Source organism: Neltuma alba, unplaced genomic scaffold (genome assembly GCF_004799145.2).
Source record: "Neltuma alba isolate B1F8T4 unplaced genomic scaffold, ASM479914v2 tig00005084_pilon, whole genome shotgun sequence".
Classification (NCBI taxonomy): domain Eukaryota; kingdom Viridiplantae; phylum Streptophyta; class Magnoliopsida; order Fabales; family Fabaceae; genus Neltuma; species Neltuma alba.
The window spans coordinates 71489-86175 of NW_021633971.1; the positions used below are offsets into that span (position 1 = coordinate 71489).

The 14687-nt window shown below is 37.7% G+C and overlaps 1 protein-coding gene across 1 annotated transcript; it reads right to left on the reverse strand.

Moving 5' to 3' along the window:
• Positions 1-1217: 1217 nt before the first annotated feature.
• LOC114746725 (probable WRKY transcription factor 30) lies at positions 1218-2696 on the reverse strand. The gene is made up of 3 exons (XM_028935005.1): positions 2351-2696; positions 2131-2259; positions 1218-2001 (listed from the first exon to the last, which is right to left on the reverse strand). Exons 1-3 carry the CDS (start codon positions 2602-2604, stop codon positions 1458-1460), a joined length of 927 nt encoding a protein of 308 aa, XP_028790838.1. The 5' UTR covers positions 2605-2696; the 3' UTR covers positions 1218-1457.
• Between the last annotated feature and the right edge of the window lie 11991 nt (positions 2697-14687).

Below are 14687 nucleotides of genomic sequence, written 5' to 3' on the forward strand. Positions count from 1 at the left end.
TCTTCCAGGTTGGAATGCAATAGCTTTTGGGAATGTTCTGATCTATCTTTAACAATAATGGGGAAAGCTAATTGAAGCGTGCCTGAATGCAGTTGACTGATATAAACCCAAAATAGCAGATTTCGCTGCGTACCATGGAACGCTAATTTTTATCACTGAATTTGCAAGTGTGAATCTATTTTAAAATTTGTTGTCGATGGATTACCCATGGCGATGACAGTCGTGTCTGCATGCCTGTTAGTTTTTTTTTTTTGACGTGACAAATTGAAGTTATGACTTATAACCATTGTCTTATTTTGAAGTTGTTTATCATAATTTTTTGGCGGTAAGACCTACAAGCATCTCAGTTTTTTATTGTCGCGTAATAGTACGTTTTATGTATAATGTCATATGAAAAGGCGTTGCAAAATTTACGAAGATAAAAAACCTCAACGCTCCCAAAAATATGCCTGAAGAAAGCATCAATATATATATATAGCGACATATGTAATTGCTCAATATACTGCTAATACCTTACTGCAACAAGAACAATAAATTGTAGGCTGACATCGGGGATAACTTAAAAAAAAAAACTTTTCTTTTTTGGCTAAAACATATAGTTATCTTTTTATTAAAGACAATCCTATTTGAAATACTGTCAAACACTAAATATGAACATTTCTTTCAGCATAAATTCAAATCTTGGTTCCTCTCGTTATGGGCAACTAACTCAAAAAACTTATAATTGTAATTATCTTTAATAATACTTTTTTGTTCCGAGCAAAAAAAAAAGCCATCAATTTGATTAGGAGGACCTGGGGGCTGGCTTCTCCTGTGTGTTTTCATTGGGATGGGCCTCCCGTGGTTTTGATTGTGGCAGGAAGCCCATAACAAGGCCCGTTCTGGTATGAGCCATATGTGCAAAAGCGTGATTTTCTTCACGGCTTCCTGATGATCCTGTCAAATGTTGTCATGGCGGTCAACCTCTCTCTTTAATGGTCAAAAGAAATTTCGTGAACCAAACTCGAAGACCCATTTTTCAGATACGTGGTGTTTTCCACATGTGGTCTAAGTCAGCAAATGAATGATGGTTGACGTGATCTGATTAAAAAGTTGACTTTTATTTTTCAAAAATTTGAAGCTGAATTGTGACACAGGAAATAAACGATATAGATCCCGACGGTACCTTGCTGTTCTCTCAAAAGCCAAAAATCACAATTAGGGGGAAAAAAGGGGGTCCTTCAAGGGGGAAAAATAATTTGACATGTTTTTAGTAAGGAAGCAGCACTGTCTCTCTGACACCAACCACAGAAATTGCTAATTCGTACGATGGTACGAGGAGTTAAAAACACGGGCAAATGCCACTGTTTCTCTTTGCTATATGTATACACACACATAGCTACGCTAATACATATATCTCTATCTATAATCTATATATAGCTAAAACAAAACCTTGTCAAAAGCAAAACTATGCACGACTAAAAGTATCCTGGGTTCGGAAATGTGAAGTTGCGGCCTTCAATTTCGAAGCGGTCAAATGGGAACTCGGAAGCGACGGCGGGGGCGCTTGCCGGAGAGACGACGTTGTTAATGTCAGAGGTTGAAGCAGGCAAATTAAGGGGTCCTGCTGAGGTATTGACCACTCCTTGGGACACCGAATAGTTGGCTGCGGCAGGGGAGGCGGGGGACATGTATGGAGAAGAACTAAAGGTTTCAACGTTGTTTTCGACGGCAGGACACGTGGAGTCTGGGCTGTCGGGTTTCACGTTGGAAGTCGAAGGCAACAGGAATGAAGCAAAAGAGGTCTGGTCAGAAGCATTTAAGTTCTCCGTCAGCACCCTCAGGCCTGCACGTAGGTTCACGAGCTGTTCTTGCGACGGAGGAGCGGTGCTGGGGGCGAGCTTGCAGGTGTGGTTTCCCCTGTAATTAACTTCCATGATTGCCGGGTCTTCGTCGGATCGTTGCACTTGCTTTGTGGCCAAGCACCCCTGCGTATGTCTATGGGTGCATCTATAGTATCCTCTGCACGTATTTCCCATTCAAACTAGGAGTGAGTACTTTTTCTTGCCAACAACTAGCAGCGAGTATTTGCTTCATGCCATCAGAATCAATATCATTATATATTATACTGTCAATCACACATGCACGTACCTCGGGAATTTGGCTCCAAGAATGTCTTTCTGGCCATATTTCCTCCAGCTAAACCCATCGTCGAGAAGGGACTCGACGGCCATCCCGGGGCTAATTCTAATCTGCTTGGTCCATCTTGCCAAGGAGTTTCTGCGAGATGAGAATTACATGGAACTCAGATAAACAGGACAGCATTATTATATTGGGTGTGTGGAAGAGTGAGGAATGGGGAGATACATACTGTTCATGGAGCTGGATATGCTTGTGGGAGTGTTGGGCAAGAGGACTGAAAGGCGGTGAGTCAGTTGGGTGTTTGGCGGCGGGGCTGTTGAGCAGGGCGAGGGCGTTGTCAAATGCGGCGATGATGCCACGGATCAACATGTCAGGGGTTTGTGGGGAGGCGGAGGGAGCGTTCACACACATCTGAAGCTGCCTTGCGAGGTCCCTCCCCTGGAGCAGCTCGTTGATGAGGTCATGTGCGCCCGAATCTTCCATGGTCTATGGCTGGGGAGGGAGATAATAGGACAACAGTTGGCAATGTTGGGAGCTCCAGGGCGGAAGGGAGGGATGAGAAGATGAGAAGCAGGGGAAGGTGAGATTTCAAGGGAAGAAAAAGTGAAGGGGTTGACTCAGAAAATGAAAGGAGTTGAATTGCTGGTCTTTGGTCAGAGCAACACCTCTCAGAATCCAATTGCTGACCCGTTCTCCTCTGCTACAGCACTCTCCCTCTCATCAACCCCCTTTGCTGAATTCACCTGCAACCACCCATCGGCCCAGGTCCGAGTTTTACGTTTTCCTTATTGGGCCATCTCGCCTCTGAAGTCCCGATTTGAGTTGGATTGCGGTCCAGAACCTTCCAAGCCCTTCTTGGCTTAAAACTCAATAATGCTAAAACGCTCTGCTTGCCGGTCCAGTGTTGTGTACCAACCCATCTCCCAATACATGCTGCCCTCTTTCTTTATCGTCGTCATGGTAGAAGTGCACATCAGTTGGAGATATTCATTGATGCCAAATTTTTTACTTTTTCTTCTTTACACTTTTTTTTTTAATAAGCACAGTTATACTCCTGTGAGAATTAATTTTGTTTCAGGCACTAGACATAAACATTTCTTCTATTTTTTACCCTTTACAAAGTCATAACTTCAAATTAACTATTTTTATTGAAAAAAATTTGTTGATATTACACGAATTTGACTGAAAATATTTGAAGTACAACTTAAAAATTGTACGTTTTCAAAATAACAATATGAACGTAATTTCAATAAAGTGTGTGTAATTTAATCAATTCTTATTATTGCTTCCATTTTAATTCTGAAGACTTGCCCTCGCGGAGGTGCCGTGAGAAACAATTTTGTTTTTCCCTGATATTTGATGGGAAAATCAGCATATGATGGCGATGGTTTTGCCATATATCCACCTGGAATATTGTCATCTATCTCTTGCAGCGGCAAACGACCATTAAGAAATGTTACCTCGTTGGGTGATAGAGTCTTGCGGCAACATATTCTCTGAATGTGGCGTCGTCTCTTCGCACTGGCTTTTAGGTTGGGTCCGATTCATTGTGCCAACCCACCAAAATTTTGATGGCAATATTTACGGATCACTGATCCAAGATCCTTTGTCTTGTCTCATCGCTTCATCACTGACGCTAACTTTGAAATCTTGCTGTTTGATTCTTGCTTGTCGCTGATATTTCCAAGGATGATCCATATCCGACCGTTAATTGACTTGTTTCCTACCGCTTTAATTTTACGGATCAGGAAGCAATATGGCCAAGTTTATTCCTTCGTAATAGCTTCTGGCGGTAGTGCTTATGGAGTTTAAGGAATAGCATAATTCTTAAGATCATCATCAGTTTGCAAGTGGATGAGAAGACTGGCAACTAATTGAAGTGTCTTTCCATCACAGAATTTTATCTCAAAAGATGTTCTCTCGCTATCGACAGAAAGAGAAATTAATGAAGGAGAGTAGAGTGAAGAATGAGTGACGGGACGGAGCGATGTGACTGCCTTTTAAGTTTTAGTAGTACAGATATTTTGATTTTGATCAGTACAGCAGAAGTTCCAAACAACATTAAAAGGAAACCAATGCATCATATTCTCTCTTTAATCTTTCTAGTTGCTGCCATCCATTTGCAGTTTTTGACGCCTCATCATCTCTCTTGGTAATTAACATCGCAATGAAACTAAATTTGTATAAAATAATAACATTTTCGCGTTTATTTTCCCCCAAATTCATACTAATATATTACACACGTTCACACACCCGGTCGCATACGCGTCTGCAAACGCCTTTTATGTGTGTCTCCTTTTTCCTCGATAAATATATGGATAGCTTATATTTTTCAGATGCAGTTCATTTCACTATATGTGGTTTTCAGAAGTTTACATGGTATCATCGCAAGCACATATTGTTAGCTAGAACGGGCCTCTGCCATCCAAGCATACGGAAGAAGGATAAGTACCAAGAGACAGCATCTTCAAAACTCAGTGAAACACTAAAAAAAAAATGTAAAAGATAAGCACCCAGATTTTTCTAATAACCCATGGAAGTGATGAGTGTTATATATCATGTGTTATATATTGTTGGGATGGTGTGGGAGATTGTTATGATGTCCAAATTTTTGAACTTGAGTTTATATAAGAAATCTCATATCAGATTTGAAGTTAAGAAGTGGTGTTTTTTTTCTCCTTTGATTTATCACTCATTTTTTCCCTCCATGTTCAGGCTTCGCTCTTGCTCTAAATTAATAGTGTATTCATACGTTGTGGGTAATAGAAGTACATAACAACGGAGCAGCTAGGTTTCCAGGTCAAAAAACTATAGGCAGCTATAGGGCGGCTATATATGTGTGTGTGCTGGATTTTGTTGGGAGCTAGGCAACTTGGCCTTTTGATATCTTTTGGATCGGGAGAATCAAATTCTATGCTCTCTGCAGCAGAGAACGCACACTCTGTTTTAGGGTGGCCTTTAGACGCAAACCATTGAGCCTGTGAGGCAGGCAAACTATAAGGTGCGAGCGAGCCGAAGGCATGCCGTGGATGATGGGTCTCCACTCTCCCAAAAGTCCACGACGTACCGTGACATTAAAAGTGTATCTTTATATTTTTTGAATTTAGTTCTTCGTCTTCAGATGCACCGAGGACCATACACTGACATCATTTTATTGCACTAATATGTAGCTAGAGAAACATCTATGATGTTTACTTGTGTGTGGGGATATTAAATTCATACTTGGTAGGCTTATCTGTGTACTTCAACGACGTAACTCTATCTTTACGTACCTACTGGTGAAAAGAGCAAACCCAATCCCATACGTAGCATATGACAATAATACACGTTTTCAAAAGTACATGTTATATAATTGTGATTATAAAATAATTAATAATGGCCCAACATGATTCGCTCGATCATCGACTATTGTGTATTCTAAATATGTGCCTAATAATACTTAATATGCTGCTTTACAGTTAAGATCGTAATAGCGATGGACGAATGGTATCGAGAAGCCAAAGAAAAATGTACGGAGAAGAATGAAAGGTACGCGGCTTTGTAATAAAATAGGGATGATAGGAGTGATTTTGGATTTAAGAAGCACTAGTAAAGTGGGCATCACTTTGCGTTTCTGAAATCAAGCTACGACAAGGCTAAGGCTAAAAGTTGCAAGACGCGTGCTTGTATACGGATTCTAATGAGCTGGATGAAACTCAACATCTCACAGCTGCATGTTAAAACAAGCCAAGGGAACGGGTTGCGAACAAATGACTAATTAACTACTACTTCTGGTCATTATTATACAATCTTGTTTAATTTTTATTTTAATCTTAAATAAAAGACCCAAGCCACTTTGTTTTTCATATTTATATATTTTTTCTCAAAATAATCATTCTAATAATAGTAGTTCTAGCCAACACACTTGATTAGCAAGGATATTTTAGAAGAGACAGCATCTATTTATTTTAAATAACTAATTTAACTTATTTTTTTAATCTCATCAAATTAGTCAATAGCTCTTATATTTAGAACCGGAGGTAGTATTATATTGTTAATTAGCGCATTATTTCTTTGATATGTTTTCCCATACATTTCTACCATAAACGACAATGTCATATGAAAGGTGATCACTTCTCATGTATTCTCATCAGCCCCACTAAGCAGGAACCAACAGAATTCGTTGTAATTAGTGAAGATAACATATCAAGCATACCCACTATATATCGGTATTCAATAAAAATTCGATCATCATTTTCATGCTATTAGAAAGGGGTGTGTGTGTAAAACAAATGTTGGAGCACATAACAAGTCTTTTTGGTACTGTCCGATAGCCCGCTGGACCCATCTCGCAGAGTTTGCGTTATTTGGTACACGTTTTTGTTTTTGGGGGGAGGGGGGTTTGGAATTTTTGGGGCTCTATATACGAGATTAGTCATTATTAATTATAAGCCGAGGTGATATTACGAATCGATAAAGGCATCAATCCTTTCGAGATGATTTAAGTTACCGAGGAGACCATCCTTTGCAAATTTAGCTTTGTTTATGGGCATCTCGTGCGTGTTATCATGTTATGTATAAAAGATATTACTGTTCTTTCAAAGCTTTCACAAAATGGCTCTCATAACGAGTGGTTACTCTTGTTCCTTTAAAGATGAAGAGGAGATTCTATTTAGTAATATTGGCCTGTTATATAAATATACACACACACACACACACATATACTTGCTATACACACACCGTAGGTACAAAGGCACTTTACTTTGGGGCGAATCGTGTTCTCTTTAATTTCTTCAACTTTCTCCAAATCTACCACATAATTTCTTCACTATCCGATGGAGGAAGAGAATTAATCGAACCGAAGTTAAGAGGGAAAGGGGAAAAAAAAAGTAGTATAGAAAGGTCAAAGGAATATGCCCGTAATAAGCTTTGGTTTTCCTGGTGCGCCATAGTTAAATGAGAAGTGAGAAAGCTTATTTCAAAGTCAATTAAGATTTGATTTACGCATATTCGTCTAGCAATATTGCCTAGCTAGCTTGTTGTTCCCTGATTTTTATAAAGTGGACGTCCAATTGAAAAATATTGATGTGAGGCCTCTTTTTAACACAATTTGAGTCACGCATATTCCCATCCTATCTGTATTTTTTTCCTCAGTTTCAACTTGCCTTCTCCATTATAGGTTGGCTTTTTGTTTAATAGCATTATCAATGCATACGTTTACGAATTATTCGAAGTTGTGCACCATGATATTAATTATACTTTTGTGGTCTAATCAAGTTAGTGTGGAGACCAATCCATGTTTGGCTTGCACGAATTTATATGAAAAAATTGCGCACACCCTTCCATTGAGTATGTGTATATATCCACATATGAATATTAATGAATTGGGGTAACCTTACTTAATCCTGCATGCTTGCCTAACCGATATATTTATGCATTGAAAAGGGCATATATATCTTTTCTAATTTAAATTAAAAGCTATTCCATTTTCACATTAATTAAGTGATGAGCGCTTTAGAGAGTTGAATATAAGGGGCAACAATTAGACGGAGAGGGGATAGCTCGAACTAAAATAAACAGATGGTCCCCAGGCTTTTAACTGTATCATAAAAGAAGTTAGCTATATCGTTAACATTATCTACAAATTGTTTTGGTTTTTCATTTTTGCCTTAACAAATTTCATGAATTAATTTGATAAATATATACTCTCTCCACTTTTATTGAAAATTGACGTGAATAGTATTTTTAGGATAAAACAAATAATGCTCTGCAAATTTTACCTGCAAAAAAATTCATATTTACGATCATAAAACTCATAGGAGAGAGTGGTTTGTATTCTCCTATAAATTGGCTGAACACAGACACAGACACACACACACACACCTGTCTTCATGATAAAAAAGTTTCGTTCAATTGTTACTTTATTATGAAAATAGTTATTGCCAAACCATCGTTATTTGGTTTAATTTACTCCCTCCATATATGTTGATTTTCTTGTAATTTTTATATGTGAGTAGTAGTTATTAGTTAATTCATAATTCAAACTCAGGCGTCAGGACCAAAATATTAAAGAATAGTTAGATGAAAATTAAATAAATATGAAGACAAGGACGTACGTCAATTGATGACATTGGACATATAGGGCATGGAAGATCTGAAAACTAAAATATGGATAGGCAGTCTTTAAAAAATGGCGAAAAGGCGCATGTGATGTGCAGTGTTTGAATTCTAAAATATCCTTCGCTTCCTACTCACAGATTACTCGGCAGGCACTCACCCCCAACCAACCCAACTCTGTCGTCCTTACGTAAAGCCAGCCAGCCATCCCACTCATGTGTTCTTATTTTCATTTAATGTAACCATTATTACTTCTTCTCACGTAATCTAATACCTCTCGTTTTAAATTCTTCTCCCCCTCAAGCTCTGTGACTCGCTGCTTGCTAGACCATCAATGAGCCCCCCCCCCCAGGGGGGAGATTGCTTTAATTTCAATCCATTCTTCCCCTAGTGATGATAACTAATATTAATATTAATTTCACTGCCACGTCAAGTTGACGCCGAAAACACTGGGCCATCGTATTATATTATCCCCGGATAAGCTTTTATAATTTTTCCGAATCCACTGACTATCCCGGAAACATATAATTTAGCTAGCCTTTTTCTGGGTGTGGTTCTCTTTTTACCTAGTCCATGAATTTAAATCTTAACCAAGCTTTCCCAAGATGCGACAAACAACAATTGGAAGCATTAAGTCAAGAATATCATTAATGGGCTCTACATATATATAACTAACCAAGCAAATGTAACGTTGATTTCTAGAGAGGTCATCAGTATGTGTGTGTTTATATATAGATACACACACACACACATTTCAAATATATGGTGACTAATTAATCCAAAATGTAGCTAGCCACCTTCTCGGATAATGATCATATATACGTCACATTCCAGCACAGAACCATTATGTTTTTGGCCGTAATACATCTTGTCGAGCACGCACACACGCGCGCGCGCGGAATTAAACGCTGCTTTGGCACAACATAATTATAAAATCAATATGCACACTGCTTGGCTGCCCCAGAACATGGTGCACTAAATCAAAAATATACCAAACAATTCCACATGGCTTCCTAATTCCCTTGCTGTTCGTCCATGACAACAATATTGCTCTCTCGCGTAATGAGTCACGATGTAATAAAATATTAGTTTCGAGCTGCCCATTAACCATTATTAATATACTTTTATTGATTTTCTTCGCCATTATTGACGTTAATCAATCTTGACGCTTCCCCTGTCGGGAAGAACTCTCTTTAATGTCATTATTCTATATTTTACGAGTTGATATCTGACCTGGGTATGACACCACATTTGAATTTGTTCCTACGAACAACACCATATATATCTCGCGTTTCCACCTGCGGTCGTTATTTCTCCCCTCAAATCCTTAAATAACTCAGTTTTAATCATTTCATTTGGCCAAAAAAAGTTTTAATCATTTCACGTGTCGTCTTTATTAATTAATTATATTCCAATGTTGTTTTAGTTTTTGCTTTATCTTTGCCGCCCTCACAAATTTAATTAGGACATATGTACAGAAGAAAAATCATTAATTCTCCAACAATATGTAAAGTGGCCAAATTTCATATCTGGATAACAGACATGCATGAAATGAATTTACCAGACAGAGTGACAGACACCTGAAAAAGGGGGGAAAACATTTTGGTGGATTGAGATTCTAGAAAACTCAGCCATCATTGACATGCCCTGAAATTTGATTTTCATTTTCATTAAAAAGAAGACGCCATTGTACACCAAAAAAAAAAAAAGAAGACGCCATTATGATTATAGTTTTGATTATTTTAATTAAGATATGCCTTGAATTGTGATGCATCTTCTTTTTCTTTCTGAAAGGACGTGCAGGGCCACTACATGCCATGCAAGGCAGTGTATAATTCGAAGGTCCCAAATGGATAAGACTAATGCTCTCCCAGAGGAACACATGATAAATCAGTTCATTGAGCACGCGTCGCCATTCATGACGGAGAATATGGGATTAGGTAAACTTTGCTTTATGCCCTAAATATAGCCCTCCATCAGTTTCTCTAACCAATCAATAACTAAATTTGCCACATTTAACTAAGTAATATTTGACGGCTAAGAAGACAAATTGCCAAATACTCTGAGATGAGAATAGTAAAAAAAAAAAGATTATTAACTATATATCGAGTAATTTACAAAACTACCGAAGTTAAGAAAACGTAAACTATTTTTTTTATTTCTTATTTTTTAAGAACAGAAAACTACTTGACGGGTTTTCCAAACAAGAAATTGAATAACTTAACAATTAATTTGACTTAAATCAGGTCCATCTGACTCCTTTTTTTCCCCCTCACAATCTTCAACTAATTAGTTTTAAAGACCGCCTGTTTTAAAGGTGCTTTCTCATTCCCTTCAAAACGTTGCTTCTAAAATCATTAAAAGCCCTTTATTGCCGTCCAAACCCACCGTTTGAGAATGGCCACAGCTGCGACGACTCATTTTCACCATCGAGGACGCATCTTTGTGTGTTCCCTCTCTTCTTTCCTCTCTTGCATTTGCACCAACCCGTGGGTGGAATTCTATTGATGTTAGTCTTTTCCAATTGAAATTTATAAATAAATAAAAATCTGAGACGTTTAATTGAAGATGGATGGCATGGGTATAGTTGAAGGGTCCCCATAGACTCGAAGTATGTGTCGCCTAACTCCACCTAAAATGTGGAGACAATAGAAGAATTAATGAGTAGCTTTAGTGCATGGCCTACCCATCTTGTTAACATATACTGATGCCTCTGGCAATAGTTCTTTTTATCTAAACATGATATCTATATTTAAGTGAATTCAACCAAACACTTGCACTTCATATTATGTTCCCCGTGTGTTGGTGGAATAATGGTGCATATATATATATATATATAATTCCTAGTAAGGTTTTATATGTGATGGCATAGCTAAAAGTAATAATACGCTTTTAGATATTATTTTCATATCGAAGTTGAACGTTGACATTACTTAATTTAAGTACGATCCTAATCAATTCTCGTATTTTCTTTACTGGCCCACTATACTTATATAGATATTGCTTATTCTCCGTTTTTTTTATATTATTATTCTCAAGTTTTTTATTTGTTGGTCTGGAAAGTTATGCAAATAATTAATCAATTGATTATAAGCACCATGAAGGAAACTTATTTAAGTACGTGCAAGAATTTCACAGATTTAAATAATTTTGATTGTAATTAATAGGAGATTATATTATTTTTGCAGCATTTCAATCGGGTAAAAATATCACATTAATTAATACAAAATATAAAAGGAAATTTACATAATTTCATAACTACTGCCTGTAGACACGATAGAATTCGGCGTAAATTTTAATTCCACGATTCCTAAATTGAGATCCTATTCAGGAGAACGTCAAACTGCTGGATTTAATTGTCCTTGGCATGTAATTGGTGATAACAGCATTTCATACGTGTGTACACGCATGCGCAATAAATAAATCAAAAAGTCCAATCTAATATCAAATCAGTGATTTTCGCCTTTGGTTCATTTGCATGGGATTAGATTTATTGGTTAAATTATGTCTAAGGAAAGCTATGTACAGTAATGTGAGACCACATTAATTCATGTGTGGACCAAAATGAAATAAAGCCGTGAGTGGTGGTGGTGAGTGGGTGTGTATATTTGTTGGGTTGATGGCATGATTGGAATTGAAAAAGACCAGCGCAATGTGTTCGATCAACGCACACATGTCTATCAAATTTATTGAACACGCCCCTGGCCAGTTCTGTGCCCCTTGTCCGTGAAATCCCCAGCTTAATAATGCCTCTACGCTCCCTATCGTTCCTAATTTTAAGGTGCTCTAATCACTACTAGCATATTACATTGCCAATGAGGCCGGGACACACGGGCTAATAGCACCAAAGCTCAGATTTAGTGCACGCCCAGTAGCCCTCATTTTGCATTTTTTGTGCAGTCAATGGCCAAGCGTAGAGGCAATAGGAAGGCACCCCTATACGGATGTAATGAATCGTCACGGGAAAATAATTGAAAGGGGTCCCTTTTGAGACTTTAATTTGTTTTTCAATCTCGGCAAAGGCCAAGAAATCCAATTATTAGCACAGGAGATTAACAGTGTCATGTATTTATTTTTTGTATTATATATAAATAATTGGTCTGAGGTAACCAAAACAGAGCAAGACTTGATGAAAATGACTGACGGCACGATGGGCACGTTGTTAATTACTGTTTTGGGCGTGCGGAGTGACCGTGATTCAACGTTTTAATGCGGACGGAGACTTGGGCTGTATGGTAAAATCGTCGTGCATTACGAAAGAAAAGAATTCCATAATTTCATACGTGAAAAGCAGAGAGAATTGGGGCTTTGACATGCATGCCAACTTTTTTTTGCGTTTTCAAACTTTCAACCCCCCCAATTCATTAAAGCATCACGCGCGCGCGCGCGCGCACAGAGCAAAACATTTTGTTTTCATTCTTTCGCATATCAAATATTTTTTTATTATTTATCTCCATTCCATTTCCCAGGTGCATTATTATTTTCATTTTAATTAGTGTTAAAAATATTTTCTCTCAACTAATTAAATAGGCCCTTAATAAAAGGCATCATAGAATCTGGAAGACAAAATTAATAATCCATCCAAATATTAATGTTGAACTGATGAGCTCCATTATGGAAGTCTTAGTAGACCCTTTTAAGCTGGATTTGATTAGCTTGGCCGATAAGTTTTGCCAATAATGAAAGGCCTGAATTTTTGTGTGGATACCAACCGTCTTGCCATTCTGCCACGTCACACTCTGTGCCCTTCACTCTACTGAACCTGCCACTGCATGGGAATATATGCTAGCTATTTTGTTTAATTTGCTTTTTCTTATATCCGAAGTATATATTTTAATAAGTGACTGATCCCTTGGCTAGTTTCATTTGTTAGGTTAGTGGCTTCTGATTCATCTTAAAAAATTAAGACGGATGGGTTTCTATGAGAGGTCAACCTCGCCATGGGGTCGACAATATTGCAGGATCTTAATTTACTCCAAACGAGTTTTTGATTTTTTTTTCCTCTTGCAGGGAAAGGATTTTAAACAACAATAACAAATTTTATCTCACTAGTTAAATTTGACTATACATATTATATTCCATCAGCAATCAAATTTTTAAATAAATTGACGATTAAAAAGAAGTATGTTAATGATATATTCATATCTATCATAAAGTGAATTGCTGATAATGATCTGTCTATTGATGGAACCCGTTATAAAATAATTTCTATTCCGTGTGTGCGTAGGCCTGGTTGAATTGAGGCAGAGATTAATTACGGATAATTCGGGAAGATTTCCCATAGTGGACATGATTGGAGGAGCTTGATTGGAAACTCGAGGAATATGGAAATCAAAGTGAATTAACAAGCACAGTCTACAGTAATGCTACAGTACAATTCATTGAAGAAGAGGATAAAGGGCCAAAAAAAAAAAAAGACATTTAATTTCGTGGCCGATAATATTATTCTCCCTCTCCAACCAAAACTAGTATTTCATCTTTATTATCCGGTGGCCATCCCGTGTGTACGTAGTAAAAATGAGAATTCAAATAAGATGAATCTGGAGAAAACCCGAGGGAAAAAATTAGCCATAATTTGATATATCAAAGGGAAATGCGTTATCGAAGAGGCGATACGATAAGAATAAGGGAATTAATACTGAATGGCTAGGTAGCTAGCGAGGCTTGATGGGGAAGGTTCGTGTCTGTAGAAGTTATTCGGAAAATATCTGCAATTCTTTGCGTTGCAGGCCCATCATGCATGTGCCAATTAAGGCAGTGCCTTAGTATATCAACGTCAGCCAGGATTATGTGCTTGACATGAAACAAACAACGAAATGCATCTTATTTATACTCACTGTTTAATTTCTTTCAACTCTCGAACATATTCTTTATGCTTATAAGGATCACTCTACAAGCCACACTGTGCTAGATCGTCGCTGATCCATCCATCGAGCACACCAACACCGAATATATATATATATATATATATATAATCTGTGCATATATATATGTTTATAAGCTGTTTAATTTGAGACCAGTGCAAAAAGCGGTCCTGTACGTAGTTAATCAATACACGGTCGTTGGATTGGGATTAATAATAGTAGTAATAACAATATCTAAAGTCACTGAATAAGATTCCCTCTGTCCTGCCTACTTGAACAGCATCGGCCACGCAGAACCAAACATGTAAAAAGCATCAGAAACCTCTTGCTGGGTTCTAGGATGAGGATATATTGAAATTCCAGTCTGTCAAAGGCAATTAGCAATTAGCAATTCAGTTCTAACAACTTACTGGCAGGCCACCCAATAAGAATAAGATTTCGAATCTCAGTAAAAAATTTCGCACTTGGTTCAGGACTCTCATCTATTACAGTTACACGTCCGAGGCGTCAATGGTAAACTCCCTTCCGGGCTGGTAGGTGTAGGAATAAAATTCAGACGATCATTTCTTAAATTAAACGCCAGCCACAAACGCCATTGCCGCCAGA

Excerpts from the sequence above, each read along its gene's own strand:
- LOC114746725 (XM_028935005.1), bottom strand. The coding sequence starts at position 2,604 with ATGGAAGATTCGGGCGCACATGACCTCATCAACGAGCTGCTCCAGGGG. Across the intron at positions 2,260-2,350 it reads CATATCCAGCTCCATGAACA|AAACTCCTTGGCAAGATGGA; the intron begins GTATGTATCTCC and ends CTCATCTCGCAG. Across the intron at positions 2,002-2,130 it reads CTTGGAGCCAAATTCCCGAG|AGGATACTATAGATGCACCC; the intron begins GTACGTGCATGT and ends AAATACGTGCAG.